Consider the following 26,354-nt stretch of genomic DNA (forward strand, 5'->3'; position numbering starts at 1 on the left):
TTTACAAAACTTTCATGTACATTTACAGACTAGGAGTGCAGTAAATCAAACATTTTGCCACTTCAAATAATTTACTTGTGGAAGAGATCAGATGGCTGATCGAGGAGTCAATATGTTCATGTCCAATCTCTCATTGTAGTACAACATTCCACTGCTTTGTAGCTATGCTTACACTATATCAACCACACAAATATGCAGATTACAAAATATTGAAAGGCTTTTTTTTAATCCTTTTTGCCTAACTCTGAAATAGAAAAACAGTATATGATAATTTGCAAGATGAAAGATGTTTTATACAAATATCAGGTTATAGATTTCAAGAATTCAAGGATGCAATTCATGACAAACGACTGAAATATTTTAGGGCACTGCCTGGGTGAGATCCAACATGCAGCATTTTAGCTCCGGTCTGGGCAGCAATTATTCTTATGGTCCTAACATTTCAATAATGATAATCAGACATGAAGAACAAAAAAAAAAAAAAACAAAAAAAAAAGTGTCTTCGGCTAGTGGAATTGACTCTGCACCTGGAGACTTGCTCATATGGGATACTAGACCCCGGTGGAGCAGAGTTCAAATGAAGACAGCAGAACACCACTAACCACTCCCCTTCACAACCCTCACCCTCCAGCTTTCCTCACAAGAAAGACATCTTTGCAGTGCTGACTTGACAAAATAGGCAGAGGCAGGCGTTGTGCTAGCCCTTGTTTCGACAGCTGGTCAATGCTTCCAACGACTACGACTACGAAATCTTGGATAGGACCAACAGAGTTGCAAACCCAGAACAATCTCACATCTGATGTGATCACAGGAGTTCATTATTTTTCAAATAAAAGAAAGTCTTGGCAGCTACTTATGAGTCTGGGGAGATTCAGTATAAATGGAGGCATAATTGCTATTTTCTAATGTGTACGAAACGGCTCATGCTAAACAAAGCAAGATAACCTAGAATCTGAAAATATTCCTCATAGGGAAGCTTCCTTTTCAGATAGCTTTCCTTCTGAGGTTGTATTATAACACTCAATAAAATGGATAAAATAAGATGGATGCAGAACCTACAGTCCTCTGCCAAGCAAAAACACAAAAAGGAAACAATAGTAGAGGAGAGAGTCACTGCGCCACCTCTAGAGCAAGAATGTGGCTGTGCCACATGTCAAAAAGGGATTATAATAGGTTAAATCTGAATGGATTATGCCGGAACAGGACTGTGCAGTGTGGTTCTGACCTTACCTCGGAGGCTGAAATTGGATGACGTAGGGTTCAGAGAGGGACATTTATAGTCGCTATTCAACATTGTGTTAATGAAAATGAAGATCAGAGGTGGTGGCTACCTCATAACTTACATCACTCACTTTGTCGGGCTAATACAGAGAAAGAAACAAGACAAGTGCTACGGTTAATGATATACTTGTCAAACTAGAGCCCTATATATGTTACCCTCTACATTTGTTTTATGCAATCTCTTAATAATGACCTCTCTCTACAGGACTTTGAAAATATACAGATTTCTCAACATTAGACACAGCATTAAACAGAACATGGAATCATTTAAGTGAGTACCCCATTTATGTGAGTCCCCCGTTGGGTGTTGTCAAACTGGGATGTGACTTTTCAGGATTTGTTTTTTGTATACAACAATGTTACCTCGGTTTTATTTTACAGAGGGTGCTGAACCTTTCAGGAGTCCATAGGATGTAACTTTCAAGTACTGTGCCATTTCAGCCCCAGCTTAATATTGTCCTAACAGTATTCAAAGATGCACTTTTGACAAACTACTGCAGAATACATCTGTGGCTAGAGTAGTTTGGTGAATGTTTTTTCTTTATTTATTTATTCTCTTCTTTATGAATCTGAAAAATTAGACATTATGCACCATTCAGTCTCGGATGTGCAGGATTATGATTTATCCTGATAAAGTCTTTAATCGTCAATATGTGGTGGTTTTCTATTCTCACACATTTTTCAGTTTGCTCCACTGCACGTGTATACCTTTCAGGGTAAAGTTGTTTACAATTGGTTCATGTTTCCTTTTCAAATATTTATTGGGGTGTAGGGAGGTTCCTTCATCTTCTTTAAAAGACAGTCCTGAGATGGCCTCGCTGATGTACAACAACCGAGAACGAAACATCAACGCATAATAGTATTTTAAAAGAAAGAAGGGTTAACGCCTATGAAGGTTCGTGTATTCTTGGAAAGATAGTCGCTAGTTGCAAGTGGGCATTATGTACATCAACATATGTCGGATAAAGTCTTAATTGTATTAGAACAAACATTGTCAATGTACACTGAGATTTATATTTTGAACCCCTGTGATTATCAGTTTAGTACTTGCTCTTTCTGAAATATAAGTTTTGTAGACATATACATCTGCATTTAGATTTTTTCATTTCCTAATTACTGTATACAAGTCAATTAATTCCTAAATTAATTTGGGGTTGCACTTTTGGGCATCATAAATGTGTAACAAATTTATTTAAAAGATTGCTTTTAAGTAAATCCCTTGTTGGCACCTTCACTTACTTAACTATAGTTAATGACGAACTACAAAAATTACTATTAATATAAGACATTTTTGAGGTCAGAAAGGCTAGATGCAAATTAGAGAATTTGAGGAAATGAAAAGTGGTGCAAACTATTCAATACACCATAACAATATTAAGAGTAGGAGATAAAGCAGATGGCATAGAATATACCTATGGCCAGGCTATAAATCACATACAACAACAAATCAAAGATAGTAATGGCACTTCAAACTATGATGAAAATATAGCCAACATGCTTATGTGATACATTCTTGTGAACTGTAAAGGAGGGAGTAATGTTTTTCAACTGTACCACGATTGCCACAACTTCATACCCTTCTGTATGTCCCTAGTAAATGGTACCTAGGGCCTGGGGACTGAAGAAGGTAGGCTAGGGACCTCTCAGCAAGGCCATGCCACCGCAGCTGGCATCCATTGGTGCAGTGACAAAGTCAAAATGTCAGCAGCACTGCCTAAAGTATAGTTAAGTCACCCCTCTAACAGGCCTTACAAGCCCTAAGGAAGGGTGCACTGTATCTCAGGTGTGAGCATGTAGTGTAGCCATTTTATGTAGCTTTTGCGCGCTTGCTTCAGGCGTTAGGCCCTTGTGCGCTTTGCCCTAGATGCATTTTATTTCTTTGCTCGCAGCATAGGGCCTCTGTGCACTTTGCTCTAGATGCATTTTATTCAGCTTTGTACTGTTATTTCTAAATAACCAGTTCTACGGTCTTGTTTTATTCTTTATATCACACTCTGTTTAGCCTACTTCAGCATCAGAGTTTTCAATAACACATTCTCGCTTACTCTGTGCTTCAGTCAAGGATACAGTCTGGTACATTGCCGATAGACGTGGTAGGAGTTTAGTCTTTGGGTTGTAGATGATACACATTCTTGCGTAGGACGTTTTGTTACCACATCGACATGTTAGTTATAAAAACAATTCCTTGTCCTACTACATGCGAGAGGGAGATTCCGACCAGGGAACCACAACTATACACTGACTGCCCTGTTGCAGATGTTGATCCAGATCACAGGCCTTTGCTCAGGTTTGAGGGTTGATGTCTTCCCACGGAATTTGAAAGGCGAGCTTAACATGCCGTGCTCGAAATAGAACAGAACTAGAGGGAACATAGTTGTTAACACTATGATAGCGTTATTTCTGTGTTTCACTCCCTTGGTTACTATTTTAATCCTACTGTGTTGTATGGTTCTGGTTATTGCGGCTCACGCCTTATTATCTAGAATGCAGTCGTTTTATTAAATCAATCTATAAAACTTAAACTGTTTCTGTCATTTGTATATGAGATCATACTGTAAATGAGAGAGCTGGTTGGGACCTGAGCGACCACGACTTCCCTGAGAAGTTCTAAGATGTCATGCGCTCGGCTGCCAAATCATCCCTTCCCCTTGGGAGAGATAAGGCACTGCTAGTTAGCCAGAGCAAAACCGGATTGAAGGTGACAGGTGTCCTTCTTAGTGGGTCAGACTTAGTCCCCCACACCAGGAACGACTGACACCGAGAAATCCAGGAGTCTCATTTAGGATAATAAGAGCCAAGGCGACAAGCATATCTGCATGAGCAGATATGCCCCTACAATATCCAAGTCTATTCTTAATATTGTAAGTGCCAGTAAAGCCATAGAGAGTACATGGGCTGGAAACGCGACAACTTGAGTTCCCCAGCACCATGATGACTTCACTGAACCCAGGAGTGTATGGTACCAAACAACTCCTCTAAATAAACCCACACTGATGGCACTGTTGAGTTTGTTGCAATATGCACTAAGAGGGCACCTTGGAGGTGCTCCCTGAAAACCTACCAACCCTGGTGTGGACATGGCTGGTTGTAGCCAGCCTGCCACAACCAGACATGTTTCTGGGCCCATGGGGTGAGAGCCCTTGCTCTCAGCCCAGAAACACAGTCCACCCCCTCAGGAAGGCACAGTGCTAGAGGGGGGAACCTCAAAGGCCTGCCGCCTTTGTAATGGGACCCCAGCCTCTGCTGCTAGCAGCAGATAGCAGCCCCAGTTCAAAACTCATTTTGGGTGGGAGAACTGGCATGAAAACCAATGAGAATAGGAGGTGTGTCCACCCTCACCAAATCCACTGAAGGCTAAGTGAAGTACATTTTTCAGTGCTCACCATCCTGAAGATGGTAGTACTTAACCAATCAGGGCTAAGGTAGGTCCCCCTCCCACAGGAGGGTGGCCTAATAGTGGGTGTAGACACCCAAGGTAAGGTTCCCATTGGTCCCTACCTAACAGCCATAAATCTAGTGTTTAGGTGGCTCCCCCAGACCCTGAAAGTAGATTCCTGCTGACCTAAGAAGAGCCAGACACCATAAAGTCCCACCACCAGAGAAGACTGCAGCAACCAACTTACTTGACCCCAGCCCTATCTGCCTGTCTGCAGCCCTTGAAGATCATGCGGTAAAAGAAGACTTGTCCTGCACTCCAGTGACCTCAAAAACCTTAGGACGACTGCCTGCCTTCGATAAAGACCAAGATCTCCTGTGGATAGTGGGCCTGTCCAAAAGAAACAAAAACCTTAAAGAAAAAAATAACTATGCCTGAGCAACAGCAAAACCACCTCTGGGCCCACCTCTCCACCAGATGCCCACATCCAGAGTCAAAGTGTCCCACTGGTGCTGTGCAGGTTCCCCAGTGCTTCCGAGCAAGAGTCCGCCACGGGCTGACTCCAGCCGGACTCCACAGCGACAACTCGAAGACTCCCCTGACTGTATTCTGCCCGGTAAGACTTTTCTGACACCTAAGGACACTCTTGCACACAGAGCCCCTGGGCCTTGGGGAGCATGAGCCCCCATACCCTCTCCCCCCCCCCCCCCGAACTTACGTCAACTCCTCGAGACCAACCTCTGACAATGCTTTACTCACCTGTGAGCGAAGCATCTTCATCCACTCCCAGTCTCCATTGGTTAACACTGGGCACCAGACTCCAACTTTGACCTCTGCACTCGGTCGCCCCTGTGCGGCTGTGGATGCACTCTTGGTGCAGATTTGAACCTTGCCTAGTGTTGACCTAAAACCCCGAAGACTGGATTTGTAAGTCATGTACTTACCTGCAAAACTGCATTCTTGTTTTCCTTCCTTAGGTTAGCATTGCTGAACTGAAAATTGCACAGTGTTGATTTTTGAAACAGAAAAGCAATTCTCTTTAAAAAAACGCACTTCCCTTTTTATGAATTCCAGGGTCTTAAAATAAATCTTCAGAGAAGCTTTTTTTTTAAAAAAAAATTATGTGGATCTCCTTTTTGAGTCGCAAGTCATTTATTGATCACTGTGTGTATAACAACTGTCTTGCACTCCTCTGTGTTAGGCCTAAGGCTGCTTGATCACACTACCACAAATAGAGCACTTTGAGTTTACATTGAGCCCTGTACACTTCTAGGGGAATCTATGGACTCTTTGTAAGATATAACCACTTAGTGGTATATCATATAAAGAGCCAGATTCCTACAAATATCTAACAGGGCAACTAGATGGTCTTCTGAGGGACCTTGGAGGGAGGCGTTGACTAGAGCACAGGTCTCCAACCCCTTCTTCAATAGGAGCTACTCTCCATCAATTAAAATCATCCCAAGCTACTAGCTAAAAGTAGACACAGCAGTAGACATGGTCCTCAGATTGTGCAAACCTAATAAAACAATCTGACTCCAACTCATGCAGTCCCACATTTTAGCTACTCAACTAATAATCTTTATTGTTTAGTTAATAAAAACCATAACAATCATCTCATAATACAACATGTTTAAAGATAAAACATCTCTAAAATTCCGTAAATTCCTTGGCCATGAAACCATGGGAGGATCTGAAATCAGTTTCTTAATTCTAAGATGCAAAAAAGTGCGTGATTAAGTATGCATCCCGGGTGGCAGGTTTACGTCTTTGGTGTGTGCAGTCAAGAATTTGATAAATTTGCATATTGATTGTGCATCATTAGGATCAAACATTGACATCACCGCTGACCGACAGGAACGAGTCCCATTTCTCATAAAAAGCGGTTTTAATAGTTTATGCTGGCTTCTTTTAAGGCTGGACAAATACAAATCAGGTGAACCATATCTTCTTTTGGGCCTTTGCATAGCCTGCAGGAAGTCTCTCCTCTATTCTTCCATGATGGTTGATCCACTCTAGCAGGAGATGCTCCCAAACGCAGAGACAAGAAGTGATGCTTGATGTGAAGTGCGAAGGTTTCAGCCAGGTATTGTGATGGGGCCATGGTGGTATATGTGTGCATTACCAGCCAGGCGTGTGAGCGTTGCGCAAGTTTAGCTTTATCATCTAGAAAAGATTGGATACATATTTCCTTTTTTTATCACTCAACACAAAAGGGAATACGACATGTTGGAATCCCATAGGTACTTTGTTTTCGTCTCTTGCAAGGAGTTGTTCAGGTATCTGTTGTATACTGAATTAAGATTGCCATTTACTGAACTCCATAGTGCTGCTACTAGCGGGCTGACAGTGTTTTTACTTATTTTGTACCAGATCTTTATTGTGTGGGCCTTACTGTCGAGCTGCTGTTGTGTTAGACCAAATTCCAGCCTTAGCCTTAGGCCAGCCCAAGTGCAGGGGAAGCAGAGCGAGGAAGATTGAAGACTTGCTTATAGATTTTTATTTGCTGCCTTTCCAGAAGGCTAACATCTTTCCCGTATTGGGCTGCGCTTCTGTATGTAATTGCTGGAAGGAATTTAGCCGACATAACAGACATTAGTGGTTTATATGATGGGCCCTTTAATCTTTTAGCAAGAGTGCAGAAAGCGAACGCCAAGGCTTTGGACTTCTGTAGAATATACTGATTTTGCGGCACAAAATTTATCTTATTGTCTACTGTAAGTCCAAGATATTTGTAGCTGCAGATCGTATCGAGAGTGAAACCGTTCAATTTTATTTTGTTTGCAGGATTCAAAGAGCTGCCTATTTACATTGTTTTTGTCTTTGAAGTGTTAACCTCCAGTTTGTTTGTCTTTGCAAATTCGCCCAAGGCAGTAACCAGTCGCTGCAACCCTATTTTTGTGTGGCTTAACAGAACAATGTCATCAGCATACGATAGATGTGTTATAGCCAGACTTCCCATCCTTGGAGAATGCAAGTTGGTTGCATCTAGTTTTGCTGAGAGATCTGCCATGAAGAGGTTAAAGAGGTGCGGGCCAACACGCAGCCTTGCTTTAATCCTATATTTGTTGGTATTCTCCTGGAAACTTTTGAGCCGTCTGCTACCTTGATTCGTACCCAAGTTTTGTCATACAGCAATTCTATACACCTCAAAATGCGTTCTTGCAAACCCCAACTCCGTAGTTTGTTCCAGAGAATTGCTCTGTCCACACAATCAAAAGCACTTTTGAAATCCACAAAACATGTGTAAATTTTTCGTTAAGCACTTTGCTCGATTGGCTAGATCTCCTAGCGCAAGAATGTTAGTCACTGTGCCGTAGCCCTTCCGGAAACCAGTTTGATTCATAGGGACCAAGTTATTTAAACTAGACCAGGTGAGAAGTTCTGCTAGGATTAAAGAGGCAAAGTATTTGGCCTCACTGTCAATTAGAGCCATCAGCCTATAGCTAGCTGGGTTTGCCCTGCTGCCTCCTTTGTATATAGGATTAATGATGGATCCTTTCCAACTATCAGGAATGGTACTGTTACGTTTGACTTCAGCATATAATATTGACAGAGTGGCTGACCAATAATCGAGATCTGCCTTAAATATGGCTTGGGGGAGACCATTTAGGCCGGGAGCCCCGTCCCTACGGCTCCTTCTGATCACCTGGGCTACTTTATTGGCACTGAATCTCATATCACTCTGAGGAACGTCTGTAGGTTTTAGCGAAGCCTTCAGTTGCTGATTTTCTACAGGAGGGGTTGGCTTAAAAAAGATGTCTAACAGGCAATCCACCCATTTATCTTCTGAAATTGAAGTACAGTTTATTACTCTTGCTTTTCGGTCTATTTCATTCACTGACATCCAGAATTCTCTAGCATTAGCCTTTCTTAAATTGAAGAGTAATTTGATCCAGAAATCATCCTCCTTTTGGGTTCGTATTTGCCATAGCTGTTTCTTATAATTTTTCCGAAGGGTTTTTATTTGGGCACATAAAGATTCTGTAGGAGGTTTATCTTTTGTGGATCTGAGTTTACGTCTCAGATCCTTTCTTAATTCTAAGATATTTGGTGACATAGTTAGTGGCCTCCGGTTATGATTTGGTGCTTGACGCCTGGCCGAGCCAAATCAAATCAAATCATAAACATTTATAAAGCGCACTACTCACCCGTGCGGGTCTCAAGGCGCTAGGGGGAAGGGGTTACTGCTGCTCGAAAAGCCAGGTCTTGAGTAGTCTCCGGAATGCGGAGTGGTCCTGGGTGGTCCTGAGGATGGTGGGGAGGGTGTTCCAAGTCTTGGCTGCCAGGTAGGAGAAGGACCTCCCACCCGCCGTGGAGCGGCGGATTCGAGGGACGGCGGCGAGAGCGAGGCTGGTGGAGAGGTGAAGACGGGTAAGAGCGTAGAAGCTGAGGCGGCGGTTGAGGTATTCTGGTCCCTTGTTGTGGAGGGCTTTGTGTGCGTGGGTGAGGAGTCGGAAGGTGATCCTTTTGCTGACGGGAAGCCAGTGCAGGTGTCTCAGGTGTGCGGAGATGTGGCTGTTGCGGGGTATGTTGAGGATGAGGCGGGCGGAGGCGTTTTGAATTCGTTGCAGATGTTTCTGGAGTTTAGCGGTGGTTCCTGCGTATAGGGTGTTGCCGTAGTCCAGGCGGCTCGTGACGAGGGCGTGGGTCACGGTCTTTCTGGTGGCGGCGGGGATCCAACGGAAGATCTTCCGGAGCGTGCGGAGGGTGAGGAAGCAGGAGGATGATACGGCGTTGACTTGTTTGGTCATGGTGAGAAGTGAGTCCAGGATGAAACCGAGGTTGCGTGCGTGGTCTGAGGGGGTCGGTGCGGTGCCAAGGGCCGTGGGCCACCAGGAGTCGTCCCAGGAGATTGGGGTGTTTCCGAGGATGAGGACTTCCGTTTTGTCTGAGTTCAGTTTCAGACGGCTTAGTTTTATCCAGTCTGCAACGCCTTTCATTCCGTCTTGCAGGATGGTCTTGGCGCTGGTGGGGTCCTTGGTGAGGGAAAGTATCAGCTGGGTGTCGTCGGCGTAGGAGGTGATGATGATGATGATGTTGTGTTTGCGTACGATGTCGGCGAGGGGGCTCATGTAGACATTGAAGAGAGTCGGACTGAGCGAGGAGCCTTGTGGGACGCCGCAGATGATCTCGGTGGGGTTTGAGCGGAAAGGTGGGAGGTAGACTCTTTGGGAGCGGTTGGAAAGGAAGGGGGTGATCCAGTCTAGGGCCTGTCCTTGGATCCCAGTGGAGCGGAGGCGGGTTATTAGGGTGCGGTGGCAGACGGTGTCGAAGGCAGCCGAGAGGTCGAGGAGGATGAGGGTGACGGTTTCTCCGTTGTCCATCAGGGTTCTGATGTCGTCTGTGACTGAGATGAGGGCGGTTGCTGTGCTGTGATTGGCTCGGAATCCGGACTGAGAGGGGTCGAGTAGGTTGTTGTCTTCAAGGAAGTTGGTAAGCTGCTTGTTGACGGTCTTCTCTATGACTTTGGCAGGGAAGGGGAGGAGCGAGATGGGGCAGAAGTTCTTCAGGTCGCTTGGGTCAGACGTAGGTTTCTTTAGTAGGGCGTTGACTTCAGCATGTTTCCAGCTCTCGGGGAAGGTAGCAGATGAAAAGGACCTGTTGATGATGGTCTGGAGGTGCGGGCGATGATGTTGTCAGCTTTGTTGAAGATGAAGTGTGGGCAGAGGTGCGAGGGGGCACCGGAGTGGATGGAGTTCATGGTGGCTTTGGTCTCTTCTGTGTTGATGTGGGTCCAGGCGTTGAGGGTGATGGCTGGGGTTGTGGGTTCTGTGGTGGTCGGCTGGGTCTGGTGTCCGAAGCTGTCGTGTAGGTCGGTGATCTTACGATGGAAGAAGGTGGCGAGGGAGTTGCAAAGGTCTTGTGAGGGTGTGATGGCGTTGGGGTTGGAGAGCTCTTTTACGATGTTGAAGAGTTCTCTGCTGTTGTGGCTGTTTTTGTCCAGTCTGTCTGTGAAGAAATTCCTTTTGGCGGCGCGGATCAGGTGGTGGTGTTCGCAGGTAGCGTTCTTGAGGGCAGTCATGTTATCTGCGGTGTGGTCCTTACGCCAGGCTTTCTCGAGAGTGCGGCAGGTTTTCTTTGATTCCTTAAGGGTGTCAGTGAACCAGAGAGGTTTTTTGGTGTTGGTCTGTCTTGGGAGGCGTCTGAGGGGGGCAAGGTTGTCTGCGCAGTTGGTGAGCCAAGTGATGGTACTAACTGTAGAAAGCTGGCCCACACTTCCCCAGCTGAGAGATCTTGGCATGCTGTTGATTGAAGCAGGGTTTTTATATTTTTGCACAGCTGTGGTAAAGAGGACTCCGTCCAAAACAAGCGGTTTAGATTGACAGAGGTTACTGTACCTAATTCATTTATGGCTGGAAGAAAACACGGAGCGTTCCAAGCCAATTCTATGTGCTTAAGCGAATGGTCACTGTGAAGAGTAGGTATGATTTTGAATTTTTTAACATGTGCCAGCAGGGGAAGAGAGACAGCAGTATAGTCAAGTCAATTGTAGTTGCATATTTTGCACTATGATTAGTAAAGCTGGGCGGGACATCACCTTTCACCCTGCCGTTTAGCACCCTCATACTCAGATGTTCTAAGGCCTCGACCAATTGCTTGCCCCTTATATCCAGTTTCATCTGTATTGATGGTAACTGTGGTAGCACTGACCAAATTGCGTTTTCTGCTGCCAATTGCTCGTCCGGTTCTGGAGTATATATCAGGTTGCTATTAAAGTCGCCTGTTACTAAGATGTCCCATGCTGGATTAGCGCACCGTATCTCTTCTACCTTTTGTAGAAACTTCTCGAAGAGAAGTACTTTGCGGTGTTTCCGCGGATGGGCGTAGACATTAAAGATAATTAGTGGAGTGTGACGGTTGAAACTAAAATTTATTTTTATTGCCTGTAAGTCCGTTGATGAGAAGGCCAGCTGTTCTGTTGTGACCTGAAGTGCCGTAGAGATGTATGTGGCTAGACCACCGCTTGCCCTGCCTGATTTGTTTGATTTTTCAGCTCCAACGTGGTGTAGAGAATAGCCTCCTAGTTCTATCGGGTCTACCAACCATGTTTCTTGCAGCACTATTATCGAGTAGTTGCAACTGGACATTGCTGTAAATCCTTCTGTAATAATTGCTTTTGCTCCCGCAATGTTCCAGGACATAATAGTAACGGTCGGCCTTTGATCTGTATCTGGTGCATTACGTATGGTGGGTCAATTACTTCTCCTTGAATTTAAGGTACATGCCATCCATCTCCATTCGTCTTGTACTACATTCCCTACAACTAGGGGGGTCAATAGAGGTATTTGAGTCTTTTTCCCCCCCCATTTGGATTGAAGCTGTTCCGCTTCCCCGACGTCCGGGCCCCATCCGTGCATGCGGGCCTGTGATTCCATTTTTTTAAATTGGTTCACTTTTCAGATTTAACAATAGGGGAACAGGATAACGTGGGTTGGTTGGTTGTGATAGCCGTATACCCCAGTTTTCAAACTGTTGCTTAACTGCCATAATTAAAGCAGCGATTTCGCTTGTTCTCCATATAGTCAGAGTTTGTTTCTGGTCATTCTGAGTGCTGTTGGAGAGGAATTTCAGTGATATTAAATCTGGGGACATAATTTTCTTAGTTGAAGGAAGCTCTGACAAAAGCCACAGAATGTTGCCCCTGTTCAGGCTATCTTGTTGGCCGCGTGAGTCATAGTCTGGGGTTAGAATGACCTGCCTTGATTCCATATAATTTTCAATAACATGACTAGATTGGGAATGTTCTATAATTCTGTGTGGCATAGGCCTGTTCCGTTGACCATCTTCCGACTTGTTTCTACTTGGGGCCTTTCTGAGCGTGCATGATTGTTTGCTTAAAAAGGCTTTGTTTTCAAGGTCTGTTGTGGCTATTTGAGTATTTTGAATCGTTACTTTTGTCTTTATTCGACCATCATGATGAGTAGATGCGACCTCCCTAGAAGGATATTTGAGATTTAGGGTCGGTGACAGGTGTTTCTCTGGTGCGAGGATGGAGTCTGGACTGCGAGTCGTCTGCTAAAGGAGTGAATTTATTGTTCTTTGTGCCTGCGGGGATTACTATAACCTGCCCCGCATTGACCTGGGTGGACGATCTTTGCCTGGAAGATGTTTTGAGACTCGACAAGATGCCCTGGGTCTTGTCCGGAAGGGTTATTGTAGATAGTGAGGAAGTGGCTTGTGCGACAGCTGCATAGGAGGGTGGTTCTGGTGGAATCTTCACTGGTAATTGGGCATCTAAAGGGATATCAGATTTATCCTTGTAGATGCAATTTCCTGCCCTTAGGACTCCCTGACGAGGAGCTGCCAACCTTGTGGCCAATGCGTGCCCGTTCAATTGGTCTTGGGATGTTGGGTGTGGCATGTTATATTTGAGCGACATTGGCATCAGTAGGTAGATATTTTCCAGTGAATTGTTGTTCTGGACTGGTGACTACCCCCTCCCTTATGGCTTTGAAGCTATTTGAGATTTGCATGCTGCTTGCGGTACCTTAAGCTCGATTTTGCGGTTGCCGAAGCATTGAAAATATGGGATATAGATTGTCATTAATAGCTTTGGCACGTGTTTGTTTCCTTGCCTTTCGTGCTCGCTTTTTTTGTCTCTTTGTTAGGGGTTTCAGTGCTGGAGCTGGTTGTTCAATTATACTCTCCAAATTGGTAGATGCTGTTTGTTCCGACTGTGAAGATCTATCTGATCCGTCTGTGACCACTGGGATAATGCACTGAATGTTTGCATCTTTTTTTGCTGGGCTGCTTACCCCAAAGACTGGTGTCTTTTGAGATGTATCTTGGTTCCTGGAGATGGCCTCATTGGCTTTCCTTGCTTTAACTTCCTGCAGAATCTCTACTAAGAGTTGTGGTAACGTACACAGTTAATCTAATATTGGGCCACAATTACAAGGAAAATGCTGTTGGTTGCAATTTTTGATTAATGTGATAGCATGACCTCGGAATCCCTGAATACTCCGTATGGCAGATCAAACCAACACAGGAAGAGGCAGTTTAGAAGGGCAAACTTGAAGACAGATGTTAATCTTGTCCTAACATTATGGCCCGATCACAAGTGGGGTAAGAATTGCCAATATCAGAATTATATGTTTTACAATCAAAACAGCACAAAGCGGATACATATAATCAGGTAACATCTGTGGATACTTATCAGGAGAAAATGGCCAATAAATACTGGGACATGTAGATTTTGTTGTGTTAAGGACCATAAATCCACGCCATTCCCCATTTTAGAGGAAAACTCGAAAGGAGCCATAATTATCACACCTGATAAATTTCAAACACATCTGTGGTGTAAGAGTTACCACACCACACACTGGCCCACTCGTACGGAGGGCATAAGGCTTTTAGGCAAAATAAGTTTATTAATGAGGTTACCGGAGCGACAATTCCACTTAACACCCTTGTGTTGTTATCCGACTATAATGAAGACAAAGGGGAATAACCCCTGATGTCACAACGGAGTCACACTTATGCGGCTTTCAGCCAAGCCTACTACAGCTTAGGCATGCAAGCCTCTAGAACCTACTCCACTACAACCGTGGCAAATGAAGATGTGGCGCTTAAATGCAGTGGTGATAAGCTCAGCTGTGACTGATGCCAATCTACCGTAGTACGAGCTGGTCAAACCTTTATAAAACTGAACTCTATAGGAGGAGACCAGAGCAATATCAAGCGGAGATGGTAAGGACAGTGGGATTACTCAACCCAGACCATTGTAGATTATGAAAAACAAAAAACAAAAAAACACACACACACAAGTTGTTAAAACAATTATTATTAACAATTATTTTTAATTATTATTCTTAACTATTTAATTACTTTCTGGATATTTGAACACTACATGTGTTTTATAAAAAGAGGGCCAAGTAGGTGTGGTTGAGGCTTCTTACAAACTAATTCAAATTGCAAAGCTCAAACTAAAACTAACTAAACATTACCTCAATGAAGAAGTAGCAGATACCACGGAGGCCATATGTAATGCAGGGTTTGTTTTTTCCGAGCCAGTAATTATCGGAAATACAAACGTAGTCGACATCCTTGAAAAAAGTATCCTTCCGAGAAAAGATTAGGTCATCCAAGCCTTCCGAACCAGATTCTTCCATGCCTTCAAAGCAGAATTTAAGATTGACGGGAACTTCCTACAAAAAGAGCAATATGATTATAACATTTATAAAATTATTCCTAGATAAAAGTGCATATACCCAAGTATGTATATATATATTACATTAAAATACAATATTGGTTATTTGCGCCTTAGACTCATGAGTATTTTGTAATTTTATTCCATCCATATTTTATACCTCCAACTTTCTTTTCTGGCATTTACAGAAAACATGGAAAGCTTGAGGATTATTGTAATAATTTGACATCATCTACCTCCTAGCAACCACAGGGAGGAGTAATCAATGAAGCAGCACAACTTGGAACATTAGTGACATGAGCAATATATAGCAATGTAGCGGGGACCACCAGAGTGATGCTCGAATTGTCTGTTATATCACTTGTAACCCCAAGATGGAAAATTTACTATTAGAGACGTTATAATTTTAAGATGTTTATGCCCCCTCTGCTTTTAACAGTGGCCCAGAGTTAGATGAGCCATAGGGGAGCCATTCACAACATGGGCTCAGCTCTCTCGGTCCTGCTCTCTGGGCCATATATTTGAAAGGTTATACCTGTTGTTCTCCCCACCTTGTGCATAACATACCACCCCCAAATGCTCTTGGAAATACCCTGTTCTGCTCCAAAATAAATTTTTAAAAAACAAGAATCGTCTTTTTCTTATCTCCCTCGCCCCAACCAAGGCAGTGATCTTGCTCAATTTGACAATAGACGATTGGCACCATGCTAACTGCTGATCTGTGATTAAGTGCAGGTCTGTGCAAAACAGATGCTGAAAGATGTACGAAAGGAGCTCTTTTTGTATTAATAACCCCTCCTCACCACTCTGGTCACCCCCAAAAGTTTTTAGACAGATGCTACTGGTTTTCTTGGCTATGTAGTTCGAGCCTCATGTCCTGAGCAAGTGTTTTGACCCCCAAAGTATTTGTATGAATGGCTAATACCAGACTGTCTTGTTTAATTTAAGTCACTAGTATATGATACAGGACATCGCCGGAGCTAGTAAGTTAAACATCACTAGTGGACTACAGCACATAATTGTGCCACCACTAGTGGCAATGTGAAAATGTGACTCTAGACCTGCTACTTCAGCCTAGGAGAGCAGGCCACATCCTTTCTTTTTAAAAATTTATAAGCCACCCCCAGAGTAGGCTATTGTAGCCCACGAGGTAGGGTACTTTATTAAAAAGAAGGGCATGTTATTTTTTGCTTAACATTCCTCTGCAGTGAAAACACAAAACTGCAGTTTTTACTGTAGCAATACCAGTGGTTCCATTGACTAACATGGAGATTCACTAGCCACCGCTCTAAGTGCTAACTTCCGTACTGGACCACCAAAGCCATTACTCGAAGGTACAAAATTAATTATTACATTTAACCTGACTTGTTGCTTGGATCGGATTTGGGGTGTCTTTAGAAAGTCACCATTTTGTTGCTAAAAGCTCCGGTAGCCTTTCCGGACTTTCTACAGTGGTTTTCACCCAAGACAATAGGCTGCCCCCTTGCTGGAAGTGTGAAATGTTCCCAGGAACTTGTATGTGAGGATTTGGGTGTACTATATAGTACGGCTGGTAAACCCGAACGTGCAGTACACTCACAAATACCGTCTTGGGTCCTGTAAGGTATGTTTACTTAACATAAGCTCAACCCTGGATAGTTGAGGTTTCAAACAGTAAGGCTTAGCAAAGGAATAATGTATAAAGCATTTAACAGCACCTAACAATAGAAATTCACAACATGAAAGAAAGAAGACAGATTTATAAGAAAATAAATGTAATAAAATGTTTATTTATAAATCCTTAAGAGACCTTAATTATCAAAATCCACCAGAGGGGTCCACAGATACAGATTTTAGAAGTGATAAATAACTTTACTATCACCTGCAAACAAGCACTGGCCAACAAAAAAGTTAGAAAACGTTTGAAAAGTTTGTATTATTTCAACAACTCTGGCCCAAGTTGGGCGTAAAACTTCGGCAGGCCAGAGTTCTAGGGAGCCAGTAATGATACTATGAACAATTACATGGCCACAAGACTGCTTAGAGCAAGATCCAAACTTTACAGGATGGCCGTCATAAAGTACAATGGAGTGGTCCTAATGCTGATGGATGCAGACTCAAAGATGCTCAAGGATGCTCCTGATGTTGTTCAGTCAAAGGGTTAAAGTCAGGTCGAGTCATCGGTCCACAGGTGAGTGGGGGGTGACTTTGAAAGCCTGCAAAGGGGACTTGGTGGGACCTTGAGATCCTTGGACAAACACTGCTTATGCAGACCTTGTGCCTTTGCAACACAGTGATCACAGTGCAAATCTTTGGTGGAGGCTAGTCCCCCTCTTGGGCGACAAATCTGGTCAGAACCAACACGCATGGGTCTAGTAGACACAGGTGAAGCTTTTGGCTATCTCTGAATTGCCCTTTGGGATGCCTGGCAACCAGTAGCAGCAAAACTCATGCGGTGGCTACAGAGATGCAATTTGGTGGTCTTTCAGCTTTAATATCCCCATGGCTATTTGGGAGGTCAGCCAGCTGACCCTTTGAGACTCTGCTTCGGAACAGGGCTGGGAATCAGCTCTTCATCAAGCCGGGCTCGCAGAACAGGGTCCAATCTCCGCTAGCCCAAAGTGCAGCAGATACAGTTGCTTCAGCGTTGCAGCCTATATTTGTGCACTTCCAATGGTGCAAAGTGGCCTTCTACTTGCCCTCCTTCCAAGTCCTGCAAGTATTCTGTGTCAATGTGCCAGTGGTACCATATTTATCCCAGGAAAATGCCCTGAGTGGACCATGTAGTCACTAGCCAGTGGGCTACTGGCATCCCTCCCACCTAGTGACGGAGTTCCTGTGAAGTGTGGCATCTGGCTATCCCAGAATGCCACATGCTTGCCCCCTCAAGATGGCAGACCTTTCTTCAGTTGTGAGAAGCAAGGAAGCCCACCCTAGCGATGCGGCTACCTGAAGACAACACACTCATAGTAAAACCATTTTGGTGGGGAGTTTCCGATCTCTGGCCCAGTCTCCAAGCTGTCTACAGGAACAAAAGGCATCCTGCTTAGCGGGGTTGGGGCGAGGGGGCAGCACTGCCTTTGTTCCTGAGTTTTTCTCACGTCTCCCCACATGGTGAGAAAGCGGTCTGTGTGTGTATGCCTTTATGAGGCTACTGGATGAGCAGAGCTCAGTGGCAACTTTTGAGGAGTTGCCTGCCTTTAATAGTGACCTCAATTTCTACCTGGGCATCAGGTTGCATTTAATGACATACTTAATTTGATACCTTACAAGACACAGTTTCGTAGTCCCAGTCAAATGTTATCCATGTTGGGACTGTACGCTCAGCAAAACAATTTGGAACTGTTGCTGCTAAGAAATATCGTAAAACATATGTCTTACTGTTGGAAATGGCCGTTTCTGCAGGGCTATCCCCAAACTTTCTGCCTTTCTCCTCCTATTTTTCTGACCATCTTTTGTTGGCTTTAGGACCCTGGGCACTTTACCACTTAGTAATCAGTGCTAAAGTGCATGTGCTCTCCCCCCTAAAACATGGCACGATTGCCGTACACCTGTTTGGCACATTTAATTTACCTATAAGTCCCTTGTAAAGTGGTATAACATACACCCAGTGCCTGTAAATTAAATGCTGCTAGTGGGCCTGCAGCGCCGATTGCACCACCAACAGAAGTAGCCTTTCAAACCGGTCTCAGGCCTGCCACTGCAGGGTCTACATGTGCAGTTCACTGCCACATTGATTTGGCAATTCACACTATTTGCCAAGGCCTAAGCTCCCCTTTGATCACCTCTACGTCAACTCTAATGCTCTATTGGCAGGGTGCTTTGTATGTAAAAAGGTAGGACATGCACTCTTATGTTTTTCATGTGCTAGTAGGGACAAACTGCCTATTTCGTCTTTCACTACTGCTCCTCTCTGATGGGTAGGAGTTGCGCTGGCATGTTTGGAGTAGTAGGGAGAAATCCTGCTTACTGGTGTAGTTGGATTTTACATTAATATTTTAGAAATGCCACTTTTAGAAAGTGGGCATTTCTCTGTTCTTATAAATGTTTGCTTTGCAGCCTTACTCCAATCCACGGCTATGGCAGAGTGACAGCTACACTTTGTGCATACTTTCCAGACAGCTGCAACACAGGAAGGGTTGGGTGTGACAGGAGAGGCATCTGCCTACATCTGCATACTGATAGTCATTGGGCTGTGATAGGTCATTTGCAACTTACATGTCAATAGGCCGTGTCCTGCCCTGATTTACCCTCCTACTGATGTCCGAAGCCAGGGTTGGGTTGAACGGGGTTTGTGTTACACTTGAAAGGGTCACCCCTTATATAAAAAAAAAAAGAAAATGAGTATAAATACAGGGGCTCTGAGCCCATGCTTTAAAGTACTTTTGGAACTGGAACTGAACCTTTTCCAGAAGAACTGCTGCACAAAGGTCTCATCTGGACTGCTTTTCTCCTGTTGCTCTGCTGCCTGTTACTTGGTGGGTAGCCTAGAGGACTCACTGGATTGCTTTTCTGCTTGTTGCCCTGCTGCCATCTGTATTCTGACCTTGGTCCACTTGGGTTCCACTGAGACACTGCTATGCTGCCAGGAGAAACTGCCAGTTCTGCAACTGTTTTATGGTGCTGACCTGCTGCATCGAAGGAGAGATTGCCACTTTGAAATTTAGAAGGGTGAGCTGGCTTGCCTGCCGTCCAGTGTCCCTAAAGTGTCTCCCAAGGGTGTGTTGACTCGCCGCCCATTTGGCAAATCCAGGATCTTCAGACTGTCATCACCACCCCACCCAAACACCTTACAGTGAGACTTTGCCACCTTGCACGGCTGGCAGCAGTGTGCTGTTCAGAAACCTTCCTTTCGTCAACTGAGGGCATCCAGCTGCGGGAGAAGTTGCTCTCAGGACTTGAGCCATGCTTTACGCGGCCCCAAGTGTTCCCTAGGTCGTACTTCATATTAGTGCCTGTTTGGAACACGAATGTATGTTCCTGATCTAGATGGTCCTGGTGTGGAGGCGGCAGATACGCCCTTTGACATAAATGATCGTGTCACTGTTTTGCAGGATTTACAACAATTCCGTGAAGATAACTCTTCTGCAAGTGCTGCCTCCTCAGGAATTAAGGATGAGCCAGTAACACCTACTGGTTGGATACCCAGGATTGGGGGATCTAGTGCGTGAAAAGGTCGCAGTAAAGAAATAATTTGGTCCTTCTTATCGAGCACCTGTCCCTGTGTTAGGGGTAAGCGGCACGAGAACTGTGATTTTACTGCCGCTGCAAGGGGTCAAAGGAAATCGTTTTGTTTCCATTGATAATGTCAAGTTACAACATGTGGCCGATTCTGCACAGCAGACCAAGAGGGACACCCAGTAGTTCCGGAATCCCTGTCACTACTGGGGAAGAAGTCCCGCTGCAGGTGATTTGCACCGATGCGGTTTCCTCTCTGAGCTTGGGGAGGGTGGATGATGAACTTGCGATTGTTCCACAGACGACGATTAATATGGAATCTTTTGATCAAGTTGCTGTACGTTCTACTGAGGTTTCTGAACATGTGGTTTATAGCATGCCTAGGCGAGAGCCTCCTTCTGCTTCTTTGTTCACAATTGCACCTTTTGCAAGAACTGCCTCTGGCTGCTTCAACGACGCTGATGATGCAGTGTCCAGCTCCTCGTCCTCGATGTCTTCTGTCCGAGGTCCACGTAAGCTGCTGTGTTGGCTTTAACGCACATATATTGTTTTTTTCTTGGAACTATTTGTGGCTTTTTATGGCTGTAAGGACTCTTTTTATGGTTGGGATTTGTGGTTACTTTTTTTCTGGTAATACATGGTCATTTTCTTCCTGATCGATCTGACATTGAGCACGTGGAGACTGTGTTAAAACCACATTTTTCGTCTCATATGGTTCGACGAGACTTGTCCAATGTAAACATTTCTGCAATACCGATTCCGGATGGGATTGTGTGGGATAAAGTAATGTTTGATATATATGGTCCCACTGAATTGATTCAAATACTGTATGTCCTCAAGTTATCAATGAATGATATTGTTATACCAGGCATTGTCTCTGATGATTGGGATGTGATGACAGTAGATGCTATGCTGACAGATTTGCAATATTATACTGTCTATGACGATGAAGATGCTTACCAATTTAGAGATAATCATGGTGACATGTTTTGCTACAACTATTATGGACACCACTTTATTCATAAAGCTAGTAGCCCTAAGTCCATATTTAATTATGTGCAATGGGAACATTGCTCGACTCCCCCACAAGGGAGTTCGAAAACGTATTATGATAAATTTGCATATTTTTCTGGGCATAATCAAAAAAATGCTAGGTCTTACTATTTTAAAGTTACTACGTATTCCAATAAGCAAATGTTGTTGACCGATACAAACAAATTTGAATACAGTAATTTAGTATCTAAACTTTCGGTCGAGGGGTATGAATACTGGTTTAAGACTGTTGACTTGAAAAGTGTTTGGGGTACGAAAAATAGGCAGATGCAAGGCAGGGACACATTATTTAGAGCATGTATTATCCCTGTGCAGATGATTTTCCTCAATGACAGTACAACAGACTAGCTGTTTGGGCTTGGCGACAATTGGAGAGTTAAATTTGCCTAGTATACCTGTCCCTTCCAAATTAAACAACTGGCAGCACTATGTGAATGCTACTTTTAGTGAATTTACACATTAGGTCCAGAATGGTACGCTTAACACTTCAGCGATACATCCAGGCGGGTGGTTATTATGGCCGATAGACACTAATAAGTGTCATCAACGTTTGGTCACCTCTTCAGGGGGGTTCAGGACTAGTAGGGCAGACCCTCGTTACATTTCACCAGAACATGCTGATATTATAACTACATACAGCGTGGGGAAGCTTTGTCAGCAATGGTTGAAGTCATCCACGCTGGATGCAGTTAAGTCACATCTCACGTTACTGTCTAATGATACTGATTTCCAAGATTTTTTGTCAGGTCCCAAGGTACCACGGAAGAAAAGGTTTTTATACGAAGTTTATAATGAGATTTGGAAGCTTTCACAACAGGAGGCTGCAGCCCGGTTGAGGCAGATTGATCAGGAAAACCGGATGCAGACTTTGTCTGTTGTTGATAACGGCATGCATACCCTTTCTGACCGTGTTTACACGATTGACAGCATTGTTTCCTCTGCTATTGACATTATTAAATCGGACATGTCTTCTTTATATCATGGGCAGAGTCAAACGTGGTCCATCATGCAGCTGGGTTGGACTCTTCAGACCTTGAAGGCAGGTCGCGTTCCATGGCAGCACATTCGTGCCAAAGAGATCTTTGTCTCCTTTAATTTGACTCGTCAACAACAGCTGATGGCTAAAAAGGAAGCGACATATGTTATGTTGAATATTGAGAAATTGGAGAAACTGCCTTTCACGGTGGCTGAGATTCCGTCAGCTGAGTGGTTGATTCATGGGGTTATTCATCTGCCTATCTCCACTCTGCAATTTACTTCTTGTTTGAAGCACATTCCGTGGGTAGATATGAACTATTGGGAGACAGTTACATACACGAGGTGTGGGAGCTTCCCTTTCAATACAGATGTGTTAATGGTTTGAGGGAGGTTTTTCTTAACGGTAGTGAATGCGAAACTTCTGTCAGCCCTTCTATGGTTTGTAAACAGCTGTCCTTGCACAGAGCGTGTAACGCTTTGATTGCTAACTTAGCTTGTTATCTGAAGGGAGTTCCAGTCCCGGTTATTAAAAACACTTTCCAGGTGCTTTCTAACGGCAGTTACATTGTTCTTAACAGCGAACGCTGCTGTGGCATGCGTGCCGGAATAGTTTACGTTGTCGTTGTCAACAAGGCCGTTACGTGCTGCGGGAATGTGTTGTTTCCCCCCACTCAAATTAGGGAGGTAGCGGACATCTGGCCTCATATTGCTACTTCCAAGGTTAATTTCGAACAGTTGAGTCGGCTAAAAGCTTTGTTTCAAAAGCATGTGGCCCTTACATCTGCTAGCGAGACCTACGCACTTCAGGTGGCAAGGTCATCGGCAGAGATACAGTCCCTTTTGCATACTAACTTTCCAAGTCACTTTGGTGAACTTGTGGGACGTATATTTAATGGATCCAGCACTGCTGGTATTGCACATTTTTTCAAAGCCGTTGGTGTTGGTTTTGTTCACACCTTCTCTTCAATATTCGGTTTGATACCTTCGGCTATACACTCTATTTTCAGAAGCATTTTTGGGGGTTTCCCGATTACTTTGGCTTTATTGGCTGGAGTCTTGCTGTTGTTGCTATTTTTTCGCAATGGCTGTCCCGCCACGACGAGATCCTATATTGCTGCTCCCGTCAGCGCAGCTGTGTCGTGTACGCATGATGCAGCATTTTGGAGCAACACTCCTGGGCCATTTGGAGTGTGACTGGTCTCTGTCATTCAGACCGGTTTTGGATTGTGTGCAACCCGTGTTTCGGTGCCTTTGGTGCTCGTTTGAACATGCACTGGCTCTCTGTCTCTCACTGCGGCGCCCTCCAGTGGTCGATCCTGATCTGTTGATGTTCCTGATTAGGGCTCATTCCCAGACTTGTGCACTACGGTTGTGTTTGCTTCGTGAGGCAGTTTATGAGATTCCCTTCCTGGAGGAAGATGGTTTTGTCTCATTCATAGGCCCTGCACGGGGTGCCGCCCTGAATGGTTTTGGGGCTTTGGAACACACCTGCTCCATGGTACTTTGTGGCGTGGATCTTCCGATATTGACATATCGAAGTGGAGGAGCTCCTACTCTCTATTGCTTCTGTTTAACAATTGGATTTCTTTCCTCTCCTGCAAAATTGACATTATATTAAATTTGGCTTTATTGTCACGTGTTTTCTAAATTTATGACTTTGTTGTCTTCTGACCTTGTCGAAATATGTATATAATTTTAGGTATTGTTTATATCTGGGGCATATTTTTATAATATTGGAACCACTTGCTACCGACAAGGGGAGGGTGTAGTGTGGTTGGTTTTACGTATCCTTTGCGCGTTAGCTTCAGGCTTTAGGCCTTTGTGCACTTTGCCCTGGATGTATTTTATTCATTTGCTGGCAGCTTAGAGCCTCTGTGCACTTTGCCCTAAATGCTTTTTATTAGGATTCGTACTGTTATTTTTCAGATAGCCAGTTCTACGGTTTTGTTTTTTATTCATATCACACTGTTTTGCTTACTTCAGCACTGGAGTTCTCCAAAACACATTCACTCTGTGCTTTAGTCAAAGATACAGTCTGGTACATTGCCGATAGACGTGGTAGGAGTTTAGACTTGGCATTCCTGCGTAGGGACATTTTTTGATCACACTGACATGTTAAGTTATAAAATCACTTCCTTGTCCCAATACACGCAAGAGGGAGATTCCGACCAGGGAACCACAACTAGACGCTGACTGCCTCGTTGCAGATGCTGAACCAAGATCACAGGCCTTTGCTCAGGTATGAGGGCTGATGTCTCCCCAGTGATACAGACAGACAAGCTAGAAGCTTAACATGCTGTGCTCGAAATAGAACAAGCAGAGGGAGAGTAGAAACTATTATACACGATGATCGCTTTGTTCTTATGTTTTACTCTCCTGGTAACTATTTCAATCCTACTGTGTTGTATGGTTCTGGTTATTGCGGCTCATGCCTTATTATCTAAAATACAGTTTTATTAAATCATTATATAAAACTTATACTGTCTTTGTCATTTGTATATGAGATCATATTGTAAATGAGAGAGTTGGTTTGGATCTGAGTGACCATGACTTCTCTGAGAAGTTCCAAAGATGTCATGCGCTCGGCTGCCCAATCATCTCTTCCCCGTGGGAGAAATGAGGCACTGCTAGTTAGCCGGAGCAAAAACCGGATTTAGGGTGACAGAGTTCCTTACACGTGGGTCAGACTCAGTCCCCCACACCGTTACCGATCCTGCTGCCTAGAAATCCAGTAGTCTCATTTAGGATAGTGAGAGCCCACGCGACAAAAGTGTGTTGGGCGCCAACAAAACAATGCGCGGAAGTCAGGAAAGACTGCGTAGGTTGCTGAAGGAAAGTCCTCCCCTATCCCGGATCGCCGCCTCAGGGCACAAGAGGCTGACTGTGAGGGTTTCCCCCTGCAGCGCAAACCTTCTGGAGTCAGGAGGGAATACCTTGACTGGGACCAGCTCATGACAATTTCATTTCTACAAGCAGCTGCGCGGTGCCACTCTCGGGCAGCTGCTCCTATTGTGAATCTGTAGTGGGACAGGTGGCGGGGATTCCCCCAATGAGGGTCTCCCCATGATATTCCACTATGTTTGTGATTTCTTTCCCCCTTCCCCCACCTCCCCTTAACTTGGATGTGGCCCGAGGGTATGGCTTGTCAGGAGTAAGATAACACCATAGCAGTGCTGATAAAGACTTGAGAATAGCCTACAGAGAAGTTTACAGAGATTTCTGTAATATAAGCAGTAGCCACCCCCCCACCCCAACATGCCATGGGCTCTACCTTCCTTCTGGCTCTCAAAGTACCTTACCCATTGGGTGTATCCAAACTGACATGCAATTTTTATGGGGTTAAAACACTGGCACTGAAGACTAATTAGCAGTCCTCCGTGCACTGTCAGAGTCAGAAAACCCAGGAACATCACTCCAAAAATGTAGGGGTGAACATGCAAGAAGAGGCATTTCCTTACATGGAAGCATAGAGAATTGCTGAGGGGAGAAGGTGTGACTCCTCCAGCAGGATGACTATCGGGGGTTGGCCACAGACAGCCCAGATTCAAAGAGGCTACAGCTTTAGTGATGCGAATTGCAATCACACCTTTTCCTGCCTAACTTGGCAGACAGTCTGGCATCTCCTCCAGGAGGTTGGGGGAAGAGGACCTCTTGCAGAGCCAGTTTTCCAGGAGTGCCGGCTCATTATGCTGGGCATATCCCACAGATGTGCCCAGGACTCCTCACAGAGAATGTCATCTTTGTTTGGGGGGGTAGTGAAGGGTAACCTAGGATTGTTTGGTGGCCATCCCTGATCCCCATGAGGTGATGTAAAGTGGGAAGGGTAGCCTCATGATAATTATTTCCCCATTGACTTAGGACTACTACCTTCCCACAGACAAGAAGATGGCATAAAATTAGCAGCCCAGACCCAAAGTCCTCAGGTCACTATTGGACTGGAAGAAGACCGAAGAACTGCCCTGCTGCTCCCTGGGACCAGTAAAGAGCAGCTGCACTAAAGACTGGAGCAAAGGGACCCACAAAGAGGACTGTGCCTGGGGTGCCCACTCCTGGAAAACAGCTCCACTTGTGTGAGGATGGAAGTGATTAAAAGGGCGGGCATCCTGTTACGCTTCAGGGCCACCAAAGGCTGAAGGAACCTACACCAGCAAAAAGCCCATCTGTCCAAAATGCCTGCCTGCCTCTGATTGAAGAAGAGCCCTCTCTGCAACATAGTCATGACCTTCCTGAGATGGCCTCAACTCTGTGGGACCCAAGCCGCATTCAAAGTGAAAAACAAAAAACAACAAAAGAGAAGAGGATTTACTTATCTGTAAGCTACCTATGAACATGCTGTAGCAGAGTCCAATGGCAAAT

The 26,354-nt window shown here is 44.5% G+C and overlaps 1 protein-coding gene across 1 annotated transcript in view; it reads right to left on the bottom strand.

Annotated features, from left to right (window-relative positions):
- The window catches only part of LOC138279857 (cytosolic non-specific dipeptidase-like), a 124,067-nt gene that overhangs the window by 72,421 nt on the left and 25,292 nt on the right, over nt 1-26,354 (bottom strand). Inside the window, exon 5 of the mRNA XM_069219436.1 lies at nt 14,608-14,808. Within this exon, the coding sequence (XP_069075537.1) occupies nt 14,608-14,808 (201 nt within the window). The remainder of the gene's footprint in view (nt 1-14,607; nt 14,809-26,354) is intronic.

Source organism: Pleurodeles waltl, chromosome 2_2 (genome assembly GCF_031143425.1).
Source record: "Pleurodeles waltl isolate 20211129_DDA chromosome 2_2, aPleWal1.hap1.20221129, whole genome shotgun sequence".
Taxonomy (NCBI): Eukaryota; Metazoa; Chordata; class Amphibia; order Caudata; family Salamandridae; genus Pleurodeles; species Pleurodeles waltl.